Consider the following 26,055-nt stretch of genomic DNA (forward strand, 5'->3'; position numbering starts at 1 on the left):
TATTTTAAATGCTGTCTGCTCACAGGTCTCTTTGTTTTCCACATTTCCTCTTTCAGGGGAAGACGGAGTCTATCACCGTGGTGAAGCTGCTGAGCTGCTTTGATGACCTGGTGGCAGCTGGCACCGCCTCAGGGCGGGTGGCGATTTTTCAACTTGTATCTTCATTGCCTGGGAGAAATAAACAAGTGGGTACTCAGACTATTAGTATGTCTTCACTTTGTGGCAAATTCCTCAGGGATTTTAAAAATGAGAAGTCCTCATCTGCATAGAAAACTTATTCTGAGCAGAACGCTGTGCTGTTTATAATAACTGGATAACATTTCTGTTCCTGCGTGGCATAAAGCACATAGGAATATTTTCAAGTTTGCCTAATACCCTCTTGCTATGTTCTTTTATTTTTGGGTCCGGTCGTGGGGCCTGAACTCTGCATCTTGCTGTGTTCTTAGGAGGTTTGTCCTGTTCTTTATTTTTTTTGTGGTACTGTGGTTTGAAATTAGGGCCTTTCTCTTACTAGGTAGGCATGTTACTGCTTGGGCCACACCCTCAGCACTTTCGTCTTTAGCTATTTTTCAAATAGGGGTCTTGAATTTATTACTGGGCCACCCTTGGACATCGATCCTCCTATTTATACTTCTGGCATAGCCAGGGTGACAGGTACTTTTGTTTGTTGTTTGAGACAGGATCTTGCTATGTAGCCCAGGTTGGACTCCTGGTTTTCCTGCATTAGCCTCCTGAGTGCAGGGATTACATGAGTACACCACTAAGCCCCACGTCTCTGAGTTTTCAGTATGAACAGACAGACATTGCCTTGTACAGGATTCGGTATGGAAGACTAGCTCTCCATAAATAAGTGATGTCCACATAGCCCCAGTTACTGCATAATCCTCTTCCTTGTGTGTTTTTATTGTTTATTCATAGCTTCGGAGATTTGATGTCACTGGTTTTCACAAGCATAGCATCACAGCTCTGGCTTGGAGCCCCAATGGAATGAAGTTATTTTCGGGAGATGACAAAGGGAAAATTGTTTATTCTTCTCTGGACCTAGATCAGGTAAAATTACTTTCAGAAATATTGTTGGCTATTTTTATTTTTATTTATTATTTCTTTTGCTAGTTGTGGGGCCTGAACTCTGGGCCTGGGAACTGTCCCTCAGCTCTTCAGCTCAAGGCTAGTACTCTACCACTTGAGCCACAGCACCATTGCTGGCTTTTTCTGCGTATGTGGTGCTGAGGAATGGAACCCAGAGCCTCAGGCATGCAAGGCAAGCACTTTACCACTGAGCCACCTTCCCAGCCCCTGGCTATTTTTATATTAGAAATGATGATATTCCAAATTATATTTTAGCTAGATGGCTATATTCCTGACTATAGTCCCTTTTTATTGTCACTAGATATTCATGGGCTTTTCCAGTATTTTGTAAGGTCTTACTTCTGTGACTGAAAAATTAGCCTGCTGGAACGTTCACTTCTTCAGTGTTATTATTTTTGTGCCTGTTCTGGGGCTTGAACTCGGGGTCTGGGCACCATCCCTGAGCTCTTCTGCTTAAGGCTAGTGCTCTACCACTTTGAGCCACACCACCACTTCTGGTTTTCTGGTGATTAATTGGAGATAAGAGTGTCATGGACTTTTCTGCCCCAGCTGGCTTCAAACCATGATCCTCGGATCGCAGCCTCTTGAGTAGCTAGGATTCTGGAGTTGAGCCACCAGTGCCTGGCCCTTAAGGAATTTGTTACATTATTTAATCCTCAAACAGTGCTTGGAGCTGCTTAGCAACCAGCCCAGGGGCACAAGCTCAGGCCTGGCAGATTCACTTTGAATTGAAGTTCAGCTCCAAAGCTTATTCCTTTCCTACTGTCAGTAGGGATTTAGAATTGCTTATGGGTTTGTTTGGTTTGGTTTGGTTTGGTTGTGTGCCAGCTAGCTGCACTAAACACTTGATCTTTCCTTTTCTCATTTGTAGTCTTCATTGGCAATGTTAGAGTCTAAGAATTTATCAGTTTTTAGCTGAATGGCTTTCATTTCACTCTCTATGGTGTAAGATTGAATCTTTGTCAGATACTCTCTAGCAGTAGTTCTTTCTGCTCTCAAGACCTCTTATATTCTTTTTTTTTTTTTGGGTCCGGTCATGGGGCCTGAACTCTGGGCCTGGGCGCTGTCCCTCAGCTCTTCAGCTCAAGGCTAGCACTCTACCACTTGAGCCACTTCCGGCTTTTTTCTTTTTGCTTATGTGGTGCTGAGGAATCGAACCCAGGGCCTCAGGCATGCAAGGCAAGTGCTCTACCACTGAGCCACCTTCCCAGCCCAAGACCTCTTATATTCTTAAAAAGACACTCCAGAGAATTTTTGTTTGTATGGGTTATATCTTACCAACTATACCATGTTAGAAACGTAAAAGTATTGATTTTTGAAATAATAAATTTGTTATATGTTACCATAAATAACATCTTTGTGAAAGTAACTATAATTTCAAAACAAATGACAAGAGTGGATTTTTTTTGTTTGGTCCTGGGGCTTGATCTCCTCTGGGCTTGGATGCTGTCACTGCACTCTTCAGCTCAAGGCAAGCACTCTACCAGTTGAGCCGCAGCGCCACTTCCGGTTTTCTGGTGATTTATTGGAGATGGGTCTCACAGACTTTCCTGCCCAGGCTGGCTTTTAACCATGATCCTCAGAGCTCAGCCTCCTGAGTAGCTAGGATTACAGGAGTGAGCCACCAGCACCTGGCAAGAGTGGAATTTTATATTTTATAAATTTTATATTTTACAAATTGCTTTTTTTTTTTTTTGGTCATTTTTGTGGAGCTTAAACTTGGGGCCTAGGCACTGTCCCTAAGCTCTAATACTCATAGTGTAATTTATTTCTGCTTAAATCTTTACAGATTTTGCTTCTTTGAAGTATTTACTAAAAACCTTTTTTAAATTATTTCATTTTATATATTTTTTGTTGTTATAGAGCAGTAAATCTTTTTTTTTTTTGTCGTGGGGCTTGAACTCTGGGCTTGGGCGCTGTCCCTGAGCTCTTCAGCTCAAGGTGAGCGCTCTACCTCTTGAGCCACAACACCACTTATTTTTTGTTACAATGGTGATGTACAGAGAGGTTACAGTTATATAAGTTAGGTAAAGAGTACATTTATTTATTTTATTTTATTTTTTTAATTGTAAAAATACCGTACAGAGGGTTTACAATTACCTGGGCAAGGTAATGAGTACATTTCTTTTTCTTTTCTTTTTCTTTTTTTTTGGGTCCGGTCGTGGGGCCTGAACTCTGGGCTTGGGCGCTATCCCTCAGCTCAAGGTGAGCGCTCTACCACTAGCCACAGCACCACTTCCTGCTTTTTCTTTTTGTTTATGTGGTGCTGAGGAATGGAACCCAGGGCCTCATGCATGCCAGGCGAGCGCTCACCACTGAGCCACCTTCCCAGCCCCTTGTCCCTCCATTTCTGTGCCTCCTGCTCCACTCCCAAAGACAGATAAATAAACAGAACAAAAAGAAAAGGAAATGAAAACAGGAGAAAAAAAGTCTCTCTCCATTTCCTGCAGTTCATTTCCATAAGTATCGTTTTGTATGGTCAGACACACATAGGAACTCAGGGTCCCCTGTGTACTAACCAAGCACTGGACCACGTAGCGTGCCAGTGCCTCTAGCCCATTGTCCAGTTTTTGTTGTTGTTTTTTTGTAGTTCGTGGGGCCTGAACTCTGGGCCTGGGCGCTGTCCCTCAGCTCTTTAGCTCAAGGCTAGCGCTCTACCACTTGAGCCACAGCGCTGCTTCCAGCTTTTTCTGCTTATGTGGTGCTGAGGAATCGAACCCAGGGCCACCTGCATGCAAGGCAAACACTCTACCCCTGAGCCACCTTCCCAGCCCTAGCCATTGTCTTTAAACTTCTTTTTTTGTCTTTTCTTTTTTGTTGCTGGGATTGAACCCAGGACTCTGCAGTTGTTTGGCAGCGCTCTACCACTGAGCTACATCCCAGTCCTCTAGCCCACTTTTTTTTTTTTGGGGGGGGGGTCCGGTCGTGGGGCCTGAACTCTGGGCCTGGGCGCTGTCCTTCAGCTCTTCAGCTCAACGCTAGTGCTCTACCACTTGAACCACAGCGCCACTTCTGGCTTTTTTCTTATGTGGTGCTGAGGAATCGAACCCAGGGCCTCGAGCATGCAAGGCAAGTGCTCTACCACTGAGCCACCTTCCCAGCCCCTCTAGCCCACTTTTTTATGCTGTTTGAGGTAGGCTCTCACTTCCTACCCAGGTGCTTGCCTTGACCACAGTCCACCTATTTTATGCTTCCTGGAATAGCAAACACAATACACAGATCCTTTTGTTGAAGTGCAGTCTCCCAGATTTTTCTGCCCAGGCTAACCTAGAACTATTATCCTCCTGACGGAGCCTTCCATATCCACTGATCACTAGACATAGATGACAAGTTCATGTCAGGGCATCCAACTGTTAGTTGAGAACTTTTCTGCCAGACTGGCCCTGAACTGTGATCCTCCCAACCTTAGCCTCCCAGTATAGCTAGAATTACAGGCATGAGTCACTAGTGTCAACTTACTGAGAACATGTTAAGAAAAATTAAACAATCTTTTAGGTGTTTGTTTCTCTTTTTCGCTTTTTTGTTTTTTGGGGGGTACCTGGGCAGTACTAGGGTTTGAACTCAGGGCCTCTCACTTACTAGCAAGCACTAGCACTAGAACTACCAACCCAGCTCTTTTTTGCTTGTTTTTCGGTCTGTCGTGGGGCTTGAACTCTGGGCTTGGGCTCTATCCCTCAGCTCTTCAGCTCAAGACGAGCACTCTACCACTTGAGCCACAGCACCACTTCCGGTTTTCTAGTGGTTTATTGGAGATAACAGTCGCACGAATTTTCCTGCCCGGGCTGGCTTTGAACTATGATCCTCAGATCTCAGCCTTCTGAGTAGCTAGGATTCCAGGCGTGAGCCACCGGTGCCCGGCCTTCAGCTCTTATTTTATTCACATTTACTGCTGGACTAGCACCTACTGCAGTCCTGCTTCCGTCTCTCAAGTAGCTGGGACGTGCACACGAGGCACCTTGATATGGGCTTGCTCTGTTGCCCAGGCTCACCTCTCTGTCTCTGCTTCCTGAGATTACAGGTGTCCTCCATCATGCTTGGCTTAAATGTTTGTTTCCAAGTGATATGGCATGAGGTAGATGTTAACATTTACTATTATTAATAAGGACTTTTCCAAATTGTATTGCAGTAGGTTGACACTGAATCTAAAGAAATCAAAACAGCTGGGCGCTGGTGGCTCACGCCTGTAATCCTAGCTACTCAGGAGGCTGAGATCTGAGGATCGCGGTTCAAAGCCAGCCCGGGCAAGAGAGACTGTGAGACTCCTATCTCCAATAAACCACCAGAAAACCGGAAGTGGCGCTGTAGCTCAAGTGGTAGAGCGCTCGCCTTGAGCTGAAGAGCTGAGGGACAGTGCCCAGGCCCAGAGTTCAGGCCCCACGACTGACAAAAAAAAAAAAAAAGAAATCAAAACATACTTGCTTTTGGGCGGTGCTTGAGCTAGACCTCAGGGCCTTGGCTTGCTCGGCAGGGGTTCCACCACACAACATTGACCCCAGGTCTCACTGATTCTCACAGGGGATCTGCAACTCACACTTGGTATTGGAAGAACCATCCTCCATTGTACAGCTGGATTACAGCCAGAAGGTGCTGCTTGTTTCTACCTTGCAGAGAAGTCTGCTCTTCTACACAGAAGAAAAGTCTGTCAAACAGGTTGGAACTCAACCAAGGAAAAGGTACATTTCATAAAGACTTTTTTGCTCTCAGTGTTGGGCCTTGTCACAGAAGTGGCCCTAGGGGCTGGGAAGGTGGCTCAGTGGTAGAGCGCTTGCCTTGCATGCAGTTGGCCCTGGGTTCGATTCCTCAGCACCACATAAGCAAAAAGAAAAAAGCCGGAAGTGGCGCTGTGGCTCAAGTGGTAGAGTACTAGCGTTGAGCTGAAGAGCTGAGGGACAGCGCCCAGGCCCAGAGTTCAGACCCCACGACCGGACCCAAAAAAAAAAAAGAAGTGGCACTAAATTCTAGCCTTTCTGTGTGCCAGCTGTGGACACACCCACTCTGTCCTGGAATTGCCGGTGGCCTGTGCTTGCTTAGACACCTCCTGGGATGCTCTGATTAAGGAGCTGAGCCCCTCCACCTCAGGGTGCTGTGCCCAGCTCTGGTGTGGCCGGCACAGCCCGGGACTCAGTTATAGAGCACCTCGTTGCACAGATGCCCACGTGCTCGTGCCGTGGCAGCCTGGGTGTGCTCTCCACCAAGCCAGCCTTGGCACGGCCAGGTAGCAGAGCAGTGTGAGCCATCTATGCTGGCTGATAGTTGTCCTGCCAGGAGCAAGCACCGCCCTGCACGCAAGTGGCAGCAGCCAGGAAGGGGCCAGTCCCAGCTGAGAGAGCCCCTCCTGTGGTAACCAAAGGCCTGAACTCCTACCACCATACCAGCTGAATGGCAGATGGAGTGCGTGTGTGACTTGCATTCTCCACCCTCATCCCAACCTGAAGCACTCTGCAGCCAGCTTGTGTGGGATAGGTGAGGAAAGGGGAGCAGAGCAGTGAAGCTAGTGAGAAGAAGGGGAAGGAGCCCAGATGGGCACGGGGGACGGGGACGCTGGCACAGGCTGGTTGTCAGCTGGCTGGTGGGAGTGGAAGGAGCTTACGTGTCTGTCTCTCTGTTCCTCTCAAGCAAGGGGCACTGCTGCCTGCAGAGAACCAGAGAGGTTGGCAGTGGGCCAACCAATAGGACATGGTTTGAGGCAGGCTCTGTGGAGACTGGGGAGAGAGGCAGCCTGTGAGCGTCCCCGGGCCTGGTGATGCCGTCGGTGTCGGCTGGAAGGCTTGGGTGAAGTCAGGCGAGTGCAGCCGGCTGCTGCAGGCACACTTGTAGGCCACTCTTCTGTACCCTGCTTTGCAGACACACAGTAGAAGTCTGTTCTCTTCGCACTGTGGGCCTTTAGCTCTTAAAAGATCCTCTTGGGCTGGGAATGTGGCTTAGTGGTAGAGTGCTTGCCTTGAATGCCTGAAACCTGGGTTCAGTTCCTCAGTACCACATACACAGAGAAAGCTAGAAGTGGCGCTGTGGTTCAAGTGGTAGAGGGCTAGCCTTGAGCAAAAGAAGTTCAGGGACAGCGCCTAGGCCTTGAGTTCAAGCCCCAAGACAGGCCAAAAAAAAAGGAAAGAAAAGGGGCTGGGGGTTTAGCCCAGTGGAAGGGCGCCCGCCCGGCGTGCAAGGCCCTAGCTTCGATCCTCAGCCCTGAGGGGGGGGGGGGGGGGAACTACAAAAAGGAAAGAAAAGATCCTCTAATACTCCCCTTCGCCTTCCATTTAATTCTACCAGATACCAGACTGGCCTTTTCATGACCAGAATCTTCATGTTGGCCCTGGAAACCTCAGCGGGGTTTGCACTCTGGTTGTTGCAGTCTGGGGGTTTCATAAAAGTGAATTCTGACTCTCTGTAGCATGTAGCACTCTTCCCATAACCCTGGCATTAGGTCCTGGCTCACCTACTGGTGCTTTCCTGTGTCTCAGGAAAGCGGGGTCTAAAGAGAGTTAAACGCTAATTAGTTAAGTTGGACACCGGTGGCTCATGCCTGTAATCCTAGCTACTCAGGAGACTGAGATCTGAGGGTCTCTGTTCAAATCTATCTCCAGCAGGAAAGTCCATGAGACTCTTACTTCCAATTAATCACCAGAAAACTGGAAGTGGCCCTGTAGCTCAAGTGGTAGAGCATTCACCTTGAACTGAGTCGCTGAGGGACAGCCCCAAGACCCAGAGTTCAAGCTCCAGGACCAGCATGCACACATACACATTCATACACAGCTAGTTAGCTTTTTGGTTTGTTTTTTTTTTTTGGTCAGTTGTGGGGCCTAAACTCTAGGCCTCAGTTCTTCAGCTCAAGGCTAGCACTCTACCATTTGAGCTAAAGGGACACAGGCTTTTTCTGCTTATGTGGTACTGAGGAATTGAACCTAGGGCCTCATGCATGCGAGGCAAGCACTCAACCATTGGGCCACCTTCCCAGCCAGAGCTAGTTAGTTTTGTGTAGATCCTTTACCTAGCTGCCGCTCAGACCTAGCCTTCAGCTGTGTGGAGACCTAGGCAATTTTAATGGTGAACCTCTTGAGGGTGTTGTTTGGTCAAGGTCTTTTGGCAGCATTGACTAAAAGTATACTCTGCCAGGGACGGCCTGGATACAGAAATAAGTGAATGTGTCTTCTTTCTTAGAGGGAAGAAGCTTAACGCAGTAGAGGCAGTGCAGGATAAACTCAAGGGCTGTTTCGCTGTCAATGGTAATTTGAAAGGACAGAGATGAAAGCTGAGAATCCCTTTCCAGTGGCTTCTTTATTCCAGCATGGTGGGCAGTCACAAAAGGGGACAGGTGTGGTGGCTTTGCTGGGACGCTAAGGGGGCTCCAGGTGGACCAGAGGAAGGGGCGGGGCTCATGGGTGGAGCTGACTTGATTGGAAAAAGCAAAGGAGGCAATGGTTGCCCTGCTAGAACTCTCTGGGCACCTCTGTCTAGAGGATTTCTCCAGAACAAACCCACCAAAGGCAGTCATCAGACCCCAGCATCCTATTAGATGTGTGCAGGAAAGCTCTTTGCTACCAGAACATTCTTGGCTAGTTTCTGGAGCTTTATTCCAGAGCCAGAGCTGATATATGATATCCTCCTCAGATTTAGTTACCTAAGCACCAAGGGGCCTAGTGGGACATTGACATGTAGAGCCCCACCCCTAAACACCTCTAACTTCCTGTGAGGCCCTGGGGGGTGGGCCCAAGTGGCAGTGGGGATGGTGGATGATGAGCATGCCGTGGGGAATCCACGCGATACAGCAGCCCCTCTGCAGGGACCTGGAGTGTCACAGCACTGCTGGTGGTCTTTATGTAGACTCTCCATTTCATCTGCAGCCTCCGTGACAGAGCCTGACACTAACACAGTTTAGCAGGCAGGATCTGCACACACCTCACACTTCTTAAATGTCAGAGTGTATATCGAGCCCAGGCCTTACTCTAAAGCCAATGCTTTATCTACTGTCTATAACTCAAGAAATATTTCAGAGAATAACAAAGTTTAGGATTGAGCAGAAATGCTTAAATTTAAAGTAGAATTCTCTGCATTGACAAAGATGTGAAACTGTGAGGAGTCACATAGCCAGGAAGTAGAGACTGGTATCAACACATTGAAGAAAGTTTGTGATTGCTTTTTTTCTCCTTTTTTCTTTTTTCTGTTAGTTGTGGGGCTTGAACTCAGGGCCTTGGTGCTCTCCCTGAGCTTTTCTTTTTCTTTTTCTTTTCTTTTTTTGTCGGTCATGAGGCTTGAACTCTGGGCCTGGGCGCTGTCCCTCAGCTCTTCAGCTCAAGGCGAGCGCTCTGCCACTTGAGCTACAGTGCCACTTCCGGTTTTCTAGTGGTTTATTGGAGATAGGAGTCTCACGGTCTTTCCTGCCCGGGCTGGCTTTGAGCCACGATTCTCAGATCTCAGCCTCCTGAGTAGCTAGGATTACAGGCGTGAGCCACCGGCGCCCAGCTCTCCCTGAGCTTTTCTGCTCCAGGTTAGCACTCTACCACTTTTGAGTTTGAGCCATAATGCCACTTCCTGTTTTCCGGTGGCTTATTGAAGATAAGAGTCTCATGGACTTCCCTGCCCGGGCTGGCTTTGAAGCACGATCCTCAGATCTCAGCCTCCTGAGTAGCTAGGATTACAGGTGTGAGCCACCGACACCCGGCTTCAAAAACTTTTTGCCTGGATTGTCTTTGAACCATAGTTCTCCTGATCTCTGCCTCTCAAGTAGCTGGGATTACAGACGTGAATCTAATGCAGTTGCCTTTTAAACTTGCATCAACTCTTACACAACAGTACAGTAGTTCTACTCGACAGATTCTTAGGCCCACACATGAAGAAGTGAAAGAAGTAATAACTCAGGTACCCACTAACAAGAGTGAATAAATTGTGGAATATAACAATCAAAAGTGCAGTCAATGCTGATGGCTCTCACCTGTAATCCTAGCTATTCAGGAATCTGAGATCTGAGGATCTTAGCTCAACCAACTGGGTCAGAAAAGCCCAAGAGATGCTTATCTCCAATGAACCAGCAAAAAGCCACAACTAGAGGCATAAGTCAGGTTGTAGAAGGCCATTTATAAGCCAGAAAGCTGAGAGAGAGAGTGCAAGGCCCAATACTGGAACAAACACAAAAGAGTGAGTGCTAGAGCTTCTTTTTTGTCCTGGTACTGTAGCTTGAAATCAGAATCTGGGCATTGTCCCTAAGTTCTTTTGCTCAAGGCAGCACTCTACTACTTGAACCACAGCTTTACTTCTGGCATTTTGTGGCTAGTTGGAGATAAGAATCACACACACTTTCCTGCCCAAGATGGCAGTGAACCATGATCCCCAGTTCTCTTAAGTAGCTAGGATTATAGGCATGAGCCACTGGTGCCTGGCTACACCTTTTTATCAAGGATAAGTCTTGGAACTTTAATGTTAAGTGAAAAAAGGTTTCAAAAGTATACATATGGCATCATACTATTTTTTAAATAAAAATGAGAGACAATACTAAATTATTTAGGGTTTGGGAGCATACAGATGTGTGAATAGATTATCAGGAAAGGCAAGAAAATCTGACACAGTTCAGTTCAGTAATCACTGCCCAGGACCATGGGGGAAGGTAGCAGGAGCACCGAGTGGGTCTGTGGTGCGGCTGCTGTCCTGAGTTGGAAGAAGCGTTTCTGGGTGGGTGGGTGGCCCACTGGACTTCATAGCTTTTATTAAATACATTCTTTTGTATATGCCAGCAATTTCATAATTTTAAAACACAACAATACCAAGCCAGGGGACGGGAAGAGGTGAGAGTGTTCTGGATGGGTCGGGGATTCTGGAAGGGTGACAGTATAGAGGAGTGGCTGTTACTCTTGGCAGAAAGCTTGTTTGCTGAGGAGCTTGGGGTGATTATGGCCATCAGATGATAGAAGGAACAGAACTTCAGAGCAGAGCTGGCAGGGACAGTCTTGGCCTTGTCCCCTTTTGCCTCAGTTTCATCTTCTGTAACACTGGAATGTAGTAACTGCTTCATTGCTAGACATCAGTGCCTCATGCCTATAATCCTAGCTACTCAGGAGGCTGAGAGCTGAAGATCACAGTTTGAAGCCAGTTTGGGCAGGAAAGTCCATGAGACTCCTATTTCCAATTAAGTGAGCAAAAAGCTGAAATGGAACTGTGACTCAAGTGGTAGAGTGCCAGCCAGGAGCACAAAAGCTCAGGGACAGTGTCCAGGCTCAGAGGACTCCAAGCCCCAGGACTGACCAAAAAATAAATAAGGGGTTAGTGGCAGAGTGCTTGCCTAGCATGCATGAAGCCCTGGGTTCAATTGCTCAGTACCACATAAGCAGAAAAAGCCAGAAGTAGTGCTGTGGCTCAAGTGGTAGAGCGCTAGCCTTGGGAGAGTGCCCAGGCCCTGAGTTTAAAAAAAATTTTTTTTTTGAAATGAAAAAAAAAGGGGGGGGGGGCTGGGAAGGTGGCTCAGAGGTAGAGGGCTTACCTTGAATGCAGGAGGCCCTGGGTTCAGTTCCTCAGCGCCACATAAACAGAAAAGGCTGGAAGTGGCACTGTGGCTCAAGTGCTAGCCTTGAGCTGAAGAGCTGAGGGACAGCGCCCAGGCCCAGGGTTCACGCCCCACGACCAACAAAAAATAAAATTTAAAAAAATCCTCATGGAGTTGTGAGGGTTAAGGTGAGCCATGGCGGGTACTCAGGATGTTCCCAGGAAGCCAGGGTGTGTGCTCTGGGAGCGCCACTGTGAGGACAGGAGGAGGGTGGGATGTTGGTGGTGGGTGTGAACAGTAGGAAAGGTAGAAAACAATTGTTTGATGTTTGCCAAAACTTATAGTTATTTGATTGTACTGGAGTTTGAAATCAGGCCTTGCCTAGCCAATAAATCATTATAGTTAATATCAGGGGTTAACCGTGACAAATTACTTTAAATCAGTTCATGCCTGTTTTTTTCTTCTTTTTTTCTTCCAATTTTAGTACTGGGAAATTTGGTGCTTGTTTTATACCAGGGCTGTGTAAGCAAAGTGATCTCACCTTGTACGCGTCCCGGCCTGGACTCCGGCTATGGAAGGCTGATGTCTATGGCACAGTCCAAGCTACGTTTATCTTAAAGGATGTCTTTGCTGGAGGGATCACGCCTCTTGAGCTCTACCCAAGGCTGGAGTCCTCCGATAGAGGGGGTTGCAGCTCACCTGAGAAACACCTGGGACTCGTTTCATGTTTCTTTCGAGAAGGCTGGGTGCTGAGCTGGAATGAGTACAGCATCTATCTTCTGGACACCATCAACCAGGTAGGTGAAGGGGTCAGAGGCGAGGGGATGCTCTGCCTGGCTCCCAGAGTGGTGAGAGGAGATCAGCACCAATGCCTTCCACTTTCTTGTGAGCCAAAGAAACCAAATGAAGGCTTGGAAATTTTTGTAGATTTCAAAAGTAATCTACTTCAGTTGGGCGTAGGTGGCTCAGGCCTGTAATCACAGCTATGGGGAGGCAGAGCTGGAGAGGATAGAACTTCAAGACCAGTCTAAGCAAGCGGTTAGAGATTCCATCTCAACCAACAAGCTGGGCGTGGTATACACCTATGATTGTAGCTACAGTGGAGACAGGAAGATCACAGTTGGGAGCTGTCCTGAGTAAAAACTTGAAACCCTATCAATAAATAAATAAATCTAAAGGTAAATGGGCTAAGGGCATGGTTCAAGCAGCAGAAGGTCCTGAGTTCAAACCCCAGTACTACCAAAGAATGAATAAGTACATTAAATAAATAAAGTGCTTTTAATAGTCATACTCCTAACTTTGCCCAAATATTAGATGTCTTTTTGTTGTTGTTGCTGTTGTTTTTTGTATTTGAGCAAAAAATTTTTTTTTGTTGTTGTCTGTTTGGGCCGTGTTTTTCTCCTTTGGGGCTTAGGGTGCTGGGGACTGAACTCAGGGAACCTTGTGCATGTCGAGTCTCCACCTGTATCTCCTTGGCCATGTGTTTCCTTTCTTTCTTTCTTTCTTTCTTTTTTTTTTTTTTTTGCTATCCTCAGCTCTCAGTCTCCTGAGTAGATAGGATTACAGGTGTGAGCCACCAGTGCATGGCTTACATAGCTTTTTTTTAATGCTTTCAACTGTTACTATTGCCTGGTCTCCTGTATTTATTTATTTACTTTTGGCTAGTTCTGGTGCTTATGAACTCAGTGCTTGTGAGCACTGTCCCTGAGCTTGTTTTGCTTAAGGCTAGCACTCTACCACAGCGCCACTTCCAGCTTTTTCTGTGTATGTGGTACTGAGGAATGAAACCCTGGGCTTCATGCATGCTAGGCAAGCATTCTACCACTGAGCCACATCTCCAACCCCTTATGTTTTTCTTTCTTTGTTTATCTTAACAGGCCACAATTGCTGGTTTGGAAGGATCTGGTGATATTGTGTCTGTTTCCTGCACAGAAAATGAAATCTTTTTCTTAAAGGGAGATAGGAACATTATAAGAATTTCGAGCAGGCCTGAAGGACTAGCATCAATAGGTTTGTATCCATTCTGAAGAGTGCTGTGTGCAAGGCATGTACACTGCCTTTTATAATGCGAAGACTGGTCAGGGGCATTTGGAGGCTGGTTACGATTCTGAAAATAATATTTACAACACTTTGCTTGGAAATTACCTGCCTGTGGGTTATGTCAGGCATCTCACAATCGGTGGGGCTGTTTCCCTGTGTGAAAGTGACTGCCGAAGGCAGTAAGTGGGTGACTGCTCCAGTAACAACTTTGCATAAGACTTCAGGACAGTTGAAACTCATCGTCGTCCTTGTGGGATCTTGGTGCCTTTGACTTTTGTTCTGTAATTCATATAGGCCCATTTTTTGTTTGTTTGTTTAGATTTGGTTTTGTTGTTTTGTTTGGTGTTTCGGGAGGTTTTTTTTGAGAGGGCCTTACTATGTAGCTGGCTGATTCACCATCCTCAGCTTTGGCTTCCAGAGTGCTGGAATTACAGGTATGCACTACTATGTATAGTTTTTCTGCTTTTTGCTTGTTTGCTTGTTTTTCACTGTTGGGGATTAAATCAAAAGTTTTTTGCATGATACTCTATCACTGAACTGTATCCCTAGCTCCAAGCCCAAGCTTTTATTAGCAGAGAATCTTTTCTTTTTTCTTTTTGTCAGTCATGGGCCTGGGCACTGTCCCTGAGCTCTTTTGCTCAAGGTAGTACTCTGCCTCTTTGAGCCACAGCTCCATGCCAAAGCTCCACTTCCAGTTTTCTGGTGATTAATTGGAGATGAGTATCACAGGGCTGGGAAGGTGGCTCAGCAGTAGAGCTCTTGCCTCGCATGCAGGAGGCCCTGGGTTCGATTCCTCAGCACCACATAAGCAGAAAAGGCTGGAAGTGGCGCTGTGACTCAAGTGGTAGAGCACTGGTCTTGCGCTGAAGAACTCAAGGACAGCGCCCAGGCTAGAGTTTAATCCCCACAAACAACAACAACAAAAGAGTCTCATAGGGCCTGGGAAGGTGGCTGCGTGGTAGAGTGCTTGCCTAGCATGCATGAGGCCCTGGGTTCGATTCCTCAGTACCACATAAGAAAAAAAAAGCCAGAGGTGGTGCTGTGACTCAAGTGGTAGAGCTCAAGCCTTGAGCTGAAGAGCTGAGGGACAGCGCTCAGGCCCAGAGTTGAAGACCCATGACCGACAAAAAGAAAGAAAGAAACAGAAAATTACCTTTTCTCGCCGGGCGCTGGTGGCTCACGCCTGTAATCCTAAGTACTCAGGAGGCTGAGATCTGAGGATCGCGGTTCAAAGCCAGCCCGGGCAGGAGAGACCGTGAGACTCCTATCTCCAATAAACCACCAGAAAACCGGAAGTGGCGCTGTAGCTCAAGTGGTAGAGCGCTCGCCTTGAGCTGAAGAACTGAGGGACAGCGCCCAGGCCCAGAGTTCAAGCCCCACGACCGACAAAAAAAAAAAAAAGAAAAGAAAATTACCTTTTCTTCCTTGAATCTGTTAGTAGTGCACATGTAGGTTTTTGTTGGGTTTTTTTGTTTGTTTGTTTTTGGGTCAGTGGTGGGGCCTGAACTCTGGGCCTGGGATCTGTCCCTCAGCTCTTCAGCTCAAGACTAGCACTGTACCACTTGAGCCACAGCACCACTTTGGCTTTTTCTGCTTATGGGGTGCTGAGGAATCGAACCAGGGCCCCATGCAAGCAAGGCAAGCACTCTACCACTGAGCCACCTTCCCAGCCCTACACATGTAGTTTTCAAACACCCTTTGAGTGCTAATTAAGCCGTACTGAAGGATGTGAGGGCAGTCTGGCTATGATGTGTCACCTCATTCGTTGATGTCTAGGGTTGATTCAGCTCATCTGGCTGGCTAGGCGGGTATCCCCCCTTTTGGTATATGAGCTTCCTAGAGAAAAACTACTTAGAATCTCTATGTGGTTGAGTTTTGTTTCTGTAAAAATTAGAATTGCTCATTTCTTCATCAGGCTGGTACCTTGGTTCTGTGCTGGCTGGTGTTTAGAGCCAGCAAACTGAATAGGTACTGATTCTCTAGGAGAATCAGTAGTGAATCTGCACTCTTCTTCCTCCTCAGTGAGAGATGGTCCGGAAATGTCACGATGTTCAGAGCAAGCACACATACAGCGTCTGGAGAAGCCACTGGGGGCTGCAGTGTCTGAGACAAGACTTCCAGGCTCTTCTGTGGCGAGCTCTGTGGCCAGTGAGCCTCGGAGCCGGAGCAGCTCACTCAACTCCACTGACAGTGGTTCGGGGCTGCTGCCACCTGGGCTCCAGCCGGGCCCTGAGCTGGGCAAAGGCAACCAGCCCTCTTCACAGAGGTTCAGTGTAATCAGCTCAGAAGATTTTGACCAGGAACTCATTGTGAAACCTATTAAAGTAAAGAAGAAGAAGAAGAAGAGAAGGACAGGTAGTGTCTATGCAGTGTCCGCTGGCTGGTGTGGCTTGACTTGACCCTGTGGAGATAGACACAGGCTGGGACTGCTGCTGTTCACTGAATGGCCTCTTGCCCATTCAGGGAAAAGCAGAGGCCTTCAGAAAGTGAACCCATGCCTCCCAGAGGACTTTCACTGTGAAATGTGTCACCAACTAACAAAGAATACAGAGACACACACAAAGCAGCTTTGTAAGTGTGAATGATTGCAGAACATTTCATCTGTGCGTCATGCCCTACTTGTAGTCTAAGTGCATTCTTTTTATTTTATTTTTTGCCAGTCCTGGGCTTGAACTCAGGGCCTGGGCACTGTCCCTGAGCTTCTTTTTGCTCAAGGCTTGTACTCTCCCACTTGAGCCACAGTACCACTTCTGGCTTATTTGTTTATGTGGTACTGAGGTATCCAACTCAGGACTTCATACCTTCTAGGCAGGCACTCTACCACTAAGCCACATTCTCAGCCCTCATTCTTTTTAATATTTAAATTCAGCTGGGCGCTGGTGGCTCACGCCTGTAATCCTAGCTACTCAGGAGGCTGAGATCTGAGGATCGCAGTTCAAAGCCAGCCCGGGCAGGAGAGACCGTGAGACTCCTATCTCCAATAAACCACCAGAAAACCGGAAGTGGCGCTGTAGCTCAAAGTGGTAGAGCGCTCGCCTTGAGCTGAAGAGCTGAGGGACAGCACCCAGGCCCAGAGTTCAAGTCCCACGACGGACAAAAAAAAAAAATACATTTAAATTCAAAATGTTGCTTTATCTGTGAATGCTATTTACTAGATCAAAAAGTCCATAAACATGGATTTGGAAGGTGTACACATGGGATATTTGAACTTTTTTTTTTTTTTGGTCAGTCGTGGGGTATGAACTCTGGGCCTGGGCGCTGTCCCTCAGCTCTTCAGCTCAAGGCTAGCATACTACCATTTGAGCCACAGTGCCACTTCTGGCTTTTTCTGCTTATGTGGGGCTGAGGAATCGAACCCAGGGCCTCATGCATACAAGGCAAACACTCTTATCACTGAGTCACCTTCCTAGCCATTGAACTTTTTTTTTTTTAACTTTTTAAACTTTATATTCCTATAACTTTTCTCTAGCTACTGGAGTATTAAAGGAAATCAGATATGAGATTCCTATACATTTTTTTTTCACAGCTCTAAGGATTGAACTCGGGGCTTTGCACTTGATAGGCATGCACTCCTAAGAATTCTGATAATTAAAAAAATTGGCCTGTGAGCCAGCTGAGCATGCCCTTTGTTGACTTTCCACCACCTTAGCATGTCTGGAGTGAGGCCTCCGAGACAGTAGATGTATATGATACTTGCGTCGCTATAACACATCCTTTTGTTGGGATAAAGAGATTATTCTTTACCTCCTTCATTCAAAGTACTTTTTTCAAAGTAAACGGCACATATAAGGGGGAAAATTATTTTTTTCAGCCGGAGCCAGTCAAGTAGCTATAATCCTAGCTAGAGAGGCTGAAATAGGAAGATCATGTTTTGAGGGAAACTGGTCAGAGCCCTTCTGACCTGCAGCTGGGGGTGGTGGATCATGCCTGTCTTCTCAACTTTATCAGGAAGTAAAAAGTAGTTCAGGCATGTGCCTGGTCAAGAAGCAAGGCCCTATCAAAAATACACCGTGCAAGCTAGGTGTGGTGGTGCAAGCCTGTAATCCTAGCGACTCAGGAAGCAGAGATTGAAAGATCAAGGTTCAAGGCCAACCAGGTCATAAAAGTTCATGAAACCCCATCTCATCCGATGACTGGATACAGTAGTGCATGCCTGTTATTTCAACCTTCAGGAAGTCACAAATGACTGTGATTCATACCTATCGTTCCAGTGACAAAAGATGACAAACAAATAGGCTTACTCTAGGCCAGCCTAGGCACAAAGAGAGACCTTATCTTAATCATAGCCAACAAAAAAGGGGCTGGCAGAGTGGCTCAAGTGGTAGAGCACTTGCCTAAAAAATGTGAGGCTTGGGGCTGGGAAGGTGGCTCAGTGGTAGAGCGCTTGCCTTGCATGCCTGAGGCCCTGGGTTCGATTCCTCAGCACCACATAAGCAAAAAGAAAAAAGCCGGAAGTGGCTCTGTGGCTCAAGTGGTAGAGCGCTAGCCTTGAGCTGAAGAGCTGAGGGACAGCGCCCAGGCCCAGAGTTCAGGCCCCACCACCGGACCCCCAAAAAAAAAAAAAATGTGAGGCTTTAAGTTCAAACTCTAATATTGCCAGAATTTTTTCTTCTTAAGCCAAAAAAACTTTTTTAATGTCCTCTTGCCATTTATGTAGAATCATGTCTTATTTTAATGTTCTCATTTTAAATTAGAAGGTGGAAATAAGAACATGTGTCACAGTTCCCTGGACTCAACCCCCTGCTCCGAATTTCCTGCTGACAGCCCACAGTCTCTGCACACAGACCTGCTGTCCATGACTTCCAGTGTTCTGGGCAGCAGCATGGACCACCTGAGCACAGAGTCTCCCGACCAGGAGAGCACCTTCAGTGGGGAGGTGAATGGTGTCTCACAGGAAAATAATGACCCTGAAGCATTCAGTGTCCTGGAGGTTCCAGAATGCGCCCCTGATGCACTGCACGAAGAGGAGGACACTAGACCTGAAACTGCACAGCGTCTCCACACGTGTGAAGTGGGGCTGCTCAGTGGAGCCTGGCGTCTACCCTCGGCCCCAAGGGAGGGTGTGGCAGCCAGTGACATTACAGGACTGCAAGGGGATCTTGGTCCTGCAGACGACAACACAGACCCCACACCGTTGCCATTTGGAGACCAGAACGGCTCTGCCGAAGCGCACGAGGTGAAGAAGGCAGAGCCCAGTGAGCCCTACAGCACTCCCGAGGGCCCCCTTGTGGATTTGCGCACGGTGCCTTCTTGCCTCAGCTGGCTTCCAAGTGCTGGGCAGTGGCTCCCCGGGGCCCTGGCTGATGGAGGCAGCACTGAGGAGGCAAACCAAGACCAGGATGCCGTGGCTCAGGTGGGCACCTCCAGCCTCCTTGCCACAAATTCCTGGCATGCAGTCCCTGATGATGACGACAGCAACAATGATAATGACAACACAGCAGCCCCAAAAGCACCGTCGGCTCTGGAATGCCAAGTAGCGGGGAGTCAGCTGAGCCCTCTGACTCCTGCCTGGGTGGCTAGCTCCCACAAGGCTGGGCTGGAGCAGCCTTTCCAGGACCAGGCCTTGGCATCCAGTGATGATGAAGACATCTATGCGCAGGGACTCCCATCGCCATCCTCAGAGACAAGTGTGGCAGAGGCTGGGGCTAGTCACTCTCTGCAGGACCTAGGCCAGCCGGGTCCAGATGACGCTGCACTGCTCAAGACAGACCAGGTATGTGGGAGTCATAACTAAGGTTGGGTGTGTGTGTGTGTGTGTGTGTGTGTGTGTGTGTGTGTGTGTGTGCAAGACTGATTCTTTTCCTCATGTTAAGCATACCTGTCCTGCTCCAGGTAGCAGAAAAGCTCATTTTGTGGAGTTGGGGGGTTGGGACGAGGCTATGGCTTGCCACAGTGAGCAGAGCCAGATGGAAAAGGGGAGAGTGCCATTTCCTTTGAAACATTTATCTTCTTTATTTGTGCAAATATGTTGATTTCATTTGCACTTTTGGAAATTTATTAAAGTATATTTAGCTTCGATTTTTGTTGTTAAAAGAATCCTAGCACTGACGGCTTATGCCTGAAATCCTAGCTACTGAGGAGGCTGAGTTCAAAGTCAGCCTGGGCAGAAAGTCTGTGAAACTCTTTGATCTCCAGTTAACTACCCAAAATGCTGGAAGTGGAGCCGTGGCTCAAATGATAGAGCGCTAGCCTTGAACAAAAAACGAAGGCCAGAGCTGGGATGCCGCTCAGGGGCAAAGCACTCACATAGCCAAGTGCCATGTCCAGGTTCAAACCTCACTTCCAAAAGAGAAAAGACAAAAATTTCTTAAAAAGAAAACTTATTACTTTTAGGCTGGGAATGTGCCTTAATGGTAGAGTGTTTGCCTAGCATTCATGAAGCCCTGGGTTTGATTCCTCAGTACCACATACACAAAAAAAAAGCCAGAGGTGTTGCTATGTCTCAAGTGGTAGAGTGCTAGCCTTGAGCAAAAGAGCTTGGGGACAGCACCCAGAACCTGAAGCCTCAAGCTTCAGAACCAGCAAAAAGCGAAAAAAAGAAGTTCTAGCAAGAAAACTTTAGTCTACAAATTCATTGTCTTCAACCAACCTTCTGCCAGCAGTTCCCACAAGATACTCGAGTGTGAGGGTTGGAACAGTGCTTGCAGAATTACGGGAAAAACTGGGCAGTGATAATGCTGCTCTTCCAGTACATCTGCTGTAAGTCAGCTTACATGCAAGGAGAGGTAAAAACGCCCATGTGTAAAGTGAGGCGTGCCACAGAATGAACCCAGATCAAAAATATCCAATACGGGCTGGGAATGTGGCTTAGTGCTTTCCTAGCATGCATGAAGCCCTGGATTCGATTTCTCAGTATCACATATACAGAAAAGGCCTCGAGCGGTGTTGTGGCTCAAGTGGTAGAGTGCTAGCCTTGAGCAAAAGAAGAAGCTCAGGGACAGTGCTCAGGCCCTGAGTTCAAGCCCCAGCACTGGCAAAAAAAAAAAAAAAAATCCAATGCAAGCCAGGTTCAGGCCTATAATCCTATCTACTCCAGAGATGGAAAGGCCAATCATATCATAGTTTAAGAGACTAGGTCTCAATCAACCTATGCTCTGAGCACTACTTTGGAAGGACGTTACAATGTGAAAAACGTTATCCAGGGATACTACAGCCTTTTCGAGGGGCCACATTTTCTATCCCAGAGATAGAATAAAAGAGGGGTATCTCAGTAAGGCTTCTCAAAGATCAGTTCAGCTGTATCGTTTTAAGCATTCTGCCCACTTTTCTTGATGACAGCAGTATGACAAATGCAGCTAGATGCTTGCCACAGAACTCACCACTCTGTCCTTGTTAGTTTGCAGAGAGCTGGATGGGCTACTCGGGTCCTGGCTATGGCATACTCAGCTTGGCGGTGTCCGAGAAGTATATTTGGTGCCTGGACTACAAAGGTGGCCTGTTCTGCAGTGCCCTGCCTGGAGCTGGGCTGCGCTGGCAGAAGTTTGAAGATGCTGTCCAGCAGGTGGCGGTCTCCCCTTCAGGTTTGCCTCCTTGGCTTCCTGCTCCTAGCCCCATCTCTCATCAGGTCTCCTGCGCCATCAGCACACAGGCCATCCAGTGGTCTGGGGCAAGTTCTTCCAACAATCAGGAGTTGTTTCCTTTTATGTTAACTAGTATCATAATGGGTACTCAACTTGAGTGCTGTTTTTGTTCTTATTTATTTTAATGTTTTTGCTATTGTTTTGTCCTGGTTTGATGGTACTGGAGACTGAACTCAGGGCTCCTCACTGGTTGCTAGGCAGGTACTCTACCACGTGAGCCATACATCCAGGCCTTTTGGTTTTAGTTTGTCTCTGAGCTTCTTCCTGGGCTTTCCTTGGACACAGATCTTTCTATTTGCACCACTCAAGTAGCTGGGCTTACAGGCCTGCACCACCACTTCCATCCCTGTTTTTTAAGTAATTGCAGTGATACCACTTGCACGTATTTTTGTAAGCTTATAAATAATTTGGGTTTTGATGGTTTTTAGACATTAACATACTTAGTCCTTATAAAAGCTACATGTATTTCCACTTGTCAGTGTCACAGAACTAATATTTTACATGGTGACAGAGGGTGAATTATGGAAAGTTCACAGTGAAATTTCAGAAAACGGGTCCAGAGGCATAGATTCAGCCTTGTTCAGCTTCTGTTCCAATGTGCTAACAAGAAACCAGAGTCCTTGCCTAGTGTGCAGTGACCCTTCTTGTCACTGCTCCCTGGAGACAGGCTGAGCTATAGAGATAATAACCCCCATTACTGTGTGATATGATTACATGGCTTCATTTTTTTTTCTTGTTTTTTACCTTTTTACCTTGGGGTTCATCTCCCTAGTGACTTAGAAACTTTGGTTCATTCTTGATTGTCTTAATTACTTCCTATTTCCCAACTGTTTGATCAGTCCCTTGTTGCTCTGGCCTCAACTCTGTGTCTCAGTGACATTAACGTTCTCAGCTGGACTGTCCTTAGGGACTCAGATCTGCAGGGGGTCCCAGAACCCTTGCGCCATGTCTTGTTTGGGAGGAGGGGATGCAGCTCCTGCGGTCTGGCTCAGCTCATGCTCAGTCAAGGTGATTTCTTGCCTGGGCCTCCCATCCACAGTGCTCTCCCAATTGCCTCTTTCTGCCTTCCCTCCTTCATTTGTTTGTCAGAACTTCACCTAGCTTAGATGAAGCTCTTCTGTGTAGCTGGGTCAGAAGCTGTCCCTCTTTTGAGTTCCTGGCCAGGCCTTGGGCAAACACTGTGTTAGACCTTGTCTACTGGGGCACTCACCCTCATCCGATGGATGACGTCATCACTGCTCTTCCCAGCCCCCCACTGCTGGGTCATGGGTCTCCTCACCTTCAGCCTTTAGGGGATAGCTCAGTTCACAGATGAGGAAAACGAGGCCTGGACACACGAAGGCATGCGATGCCCAAATTCACACAGCTTCTTGGCGCTGGCCCAAAGTGCAAACCTTGGCACAGTGGCAAGTAAGCAACAAAGAGTGTTTTAGGAATCTGACCCTTATAGTGCCTAGAACAGTGTCTCTGCTTAGGTAATTTCAAATTTGTTGGCATTGAATAGAATTTTTATTACCACAGGTGCTCTCCTCTGGAAGATTGAACAGAAATCTAACCGTGCTTTCGCTTGCGGGAAAGTTACCATCAAGGGGAAGCGGCATTGGTATGAAGCCCTGCCTCAGGCAGTGTTTGTGGCCTTGAGTGACGACACAGCCTGGATCATCAGGACCAATGGAGACCTGTACCTGCAGACAGGTAGCCCCAGCCCCACGAGGCCACCTTGCCTCTCGCCATACCTGCTCAGCTAGCCACTTGCATCAACAGTCACAAAATCAGAGGCTCACAACTAATGAGAATTAAGAAAAGGTTCTAGAGCTAGGAAGGTGGCTCAGTGGTAGAGCGCTTGCCTTGCATGCCTGAGGCCCTGGGTTCGATTCCCCAGCACCACATAAGCAAAAAGAAAGAAAGCCGGAAGTGGCGCTGTGGCTCAAGTGGTAGAGTGCTAGCCTTGAGCTGAAGAGCTGAGGACAGCGCCCAGGCCCAGAGTTCAGGCCCCATGACCCAAAAAAAAAAGAAAAGAAAAGGTTCTAGAAAGACAGTGTTTGCCATGGAATGTGTTAGTAGTTTCCTGCTCCTCTAACACAGTAGCACAAAGTTAGGGCAGGAATTAGTATGGTTTTTTTTTTTTTTTTGGGTCCGGTCATGGGCCTGAACTCTGGGCCTGGGCGCTGTCCCTCAGCTCTTCAGCTCAAGGCTAGTGCTCTACCACTTGAGCCACAGCGCCACTTCCGGCTTTTTTCTTTTTGCTTATGTGGTGCTGAGAATCGAACCCAGGGCCTCATGCATGCAAGGCAAGCACGCTACCACTGAGCCACCTTCCCAGCCCTAGTATGGTTTTTTCATGAGCTACAAAAGTAGAATCTTACTCTCATCACAGTTGACCATCACATATCTCATGCCTGCAGTGTATAGTCTTTGAGGAAAGAATAATAGAATGATGATAGGAGTCTAGAGGAATAGCCCAAGGGGTAGAGCACCTGCCTAGCAATCATGAGGCCCTGAGTTCAAACCCAGTGCTGCCCAAAATAAAAAAATGATACTAGAATCATTTTCCCCTGGAGGCTTAAGTAACTGGATTTTTTTTTCCAGCCAAGCCAAAGCTCAACTCTTAACGCACATGTTTACATGTGGGTCAGGTGAAAATAAGTTTCTCTAAATAGCACTTCAACATGTCCTAAGAAACTGCCCTTAGGGAAACCTTGAGCTGCTAGAAGTGGCACGTGGGACTTGTTTATTAAAAATGAACTATAATGAGCCAGTGTTTGTTTACTGTGCACACATGGGAAATGGTTTGCCAGCAGTAGTGTATTCTGTCGGGACTGGGAAGGACTAGGGGCACAAGTTGTTTGAGTTGTCTAGTGCCCATATTGGATTTATGTAAAAATCCATCTTCCAACCATTTAATATGCTGCTTCTGAGAGCAGTTTCTCATAGGACCCTCACTGGAATGGCTCTTGGGATTGAAGGCCTTGGCTCTTTGACTCCTTCCCAGGTGTGGAGGAACTTTCTGCCCTGAGGGAAGCCATGTGTTAGTGCTGGCCTCCAGCCCCATTCTGTGTCTTTCATCCACTGAAAATAGCTCTGGCAGCTCACTTGCATATCTAGCTTCCAGGACATTTCAGTTTTGGTGTTGGCATGACAAGGAGACCACACTGGGGCCTGGGGATGAGGAGCAGTAGTAGCAGAGCAATCACCAGGGCAGTGGACCTGTGGAGTGTTAAGCCTCCAGGGGTTGGCACAAGAGTTTGAACAGGAAGTCCAATAGGTGAAAACCATCTATGGTTGACCATGGATGCTTTTGTGATTATAGTACTAAGACCTAATTGCAGGCTGAGGCAGTCTTGTTTTGCTAGCTCCCTTGGAAGTAGCCTTTGAGCTCATAGATATACATTACTGAGGCCACAGTGGGGTGAAGGAAAGAGCCCTAGAGTGCTGGTCCTGCCACAGCCTAGCATGATGTTGGACCTCAGATTTCATTTGCTGAAGCCTAGGAAAAAGGAGCTAGTCTTCGGAGCAGCTGTACAGAGGAGAGCTGACAGCTCCAGTAGCAGTGACTGGGCAGCACAGCATCCTGGCAGAAGGCGGCCCCTGTGCACTTGGCCAGGAGGTGCTGCTGTTCTGCCTCAGCTTCCTGGTCTCAAAGGTCCCACTCTGAATGATACTCCCTTGATTTCCAAAGGAGGTCTCCTATAGATTGTGACATCGAAGTTGAATGTACCTTTTTCTGTTGACTAAACCTTAAAAATGTTTATGAAAGGACATAGCAAAGTACTGAAAGATAAGAATGCATACACAAGCTGGGTGCTGGTGGCTCACACCTGTAATCCTAGCTACTCAGGAGGCTGAGATCTGAAGATCATGGTTCAAAGCCAGCCCAGGCAGGAAAGTCTGTGAGACTTATCTCCAATGAACCACCAGAAAACTGGAAGTGATGCTGTGGCTCAAGTGGTAGAGCGCTTGCCTTGAGCTGAAGTGCTAAGGGACAGGCCTAGAGTTCAAGCCCCACAACTGACAAAAAAAAAAAGAATGCAATACACAGTGGTCTCAAATACTGATGGCAGTCAGGTGCCAGTGGCTCACGCCTATAATCCTAACTATTCAGGAAGCTGAGATCTAAGGATCATAGTTCAAAGCCAGCCTGGGCAGGAAGGTCTGTGAGACTCTTCATCTCCAATTAACCACCCAAAAAACCCAGAAGTAGAGCTGTAGCTCAAGTAGTAGAGCACTAGCCTTGAACAAAAGCGTTCAGGGACAGCGCCCAGGCCCTGAGTTCAAGTCTCAGGACTGGCCAAAATGAATAAAATAAGTAATAAAAATAAATAATAAAAGAAGTGCTGCTGGTGAGCCTTTGGTTTCCTTTCCCTCTGGCTGGCAGGTCTCAGTGTGGATCGCCCCTGTGCTCGAGCTGTGAAAGTCGACTGTCCATACCCGCTCTCCCAGATCACTGCCAGGAACAGTGTGGTATGGGCACTCACAGAACAGAGGGCCCTCCTGTACCGGGAGGGCGTGAGCAGCTTCTGTCCTGAGGGGGAGCAGTGGAAGTGTGACATCGTCAGGTAGGGGCCAGGGAGGCACCACGTGCCTCCTCCTCTCTGTGTTTTTACCAGCATGACTCTCCACCAGACACCTGAAGGTTCTCTCAAGTTGTCAGCAGTCTGGTCCTAGGGACACTGTGTCCAACTTGTGGAGCCACATACCCAACAAATAACACTTAGGACAGAGGATTCTGAGCAAGGTGCAGAGCGTGTGGCACCACGAGGTTCTCCCACCTGCCCGCAGGGACCGGGGTGGCAGCATGCCAGAGGAGACCCACAGCCAAGCTTTGAAGCGGACAGGGACACCCCAGATGGGGGAGGGGCGGGGAAGCAGACCTAACAG

General features: G+C 47.6%; 1 protein-coding gene across 2 annotated transcripts in view; it reads left to right on the plus strand.

Annotated features, from left to right (window-relative positions):
• The window catches only part of Tecpr2 (tectonin beta-propeller repeat containing 2), a 77,672-nt gene that overhangs the window by 21,041 nt on the left and 30,576 nt on the right, over nt 1–26,055 (plus strand). For both annotated transcript variants that reach the window (XM_042696864.1, XM_042696865.1), the window contains exons 4-13: nt 57–185; nt 919–1,050; nt 5,605–5,762; nt 12,042–12,354; nt 13,435–13,567; nt 15,620–15,952; nt 18,292–19,310; nt 20,934–21,117; nt 22,699–22,872; nt 25,553–25,733. In XM_042696864.1, coding sequence (XP_042552798.1) covers nt 57–185; nt 919–1,050; nt 5,605–5,762; nt 12,042–12,354; nt 13,435–13,567; nt 15,620–15,952; nt 18,292–19,310; nt 20,934–21,117; nt 22,699–22,872; nt 25,553–25,733 — 2,756 coding nt within the window. The remainder of the gene's footprint in view (nt 1–56; nt 186–918; nt 1,051–5,604; nt 5,763–12,041; nt 12,355–13,434; nt 13,568–15,619; nt 15,953–18,291; nt 19,311–20,933; nt 21,118–22,698; nt 22,873–25,552; nt 25,734–26,055) is intronic.

This window comes from Dipodomys spectabilis, unplaced genomic scaffold (assembly GCF_019054845.1).
Source record: "Dipodomys spectabilis isolate Male_0828 unplaced genomic scaffold, ASM1905484v1 ptg000212l, whole genome shotgun sequence".
NCBI lineage: Eukaryota > Metazoa > Chordata > Mammalia > Rodentia > Heteromyidae > Dipodomys > Dipodomys spectabilis.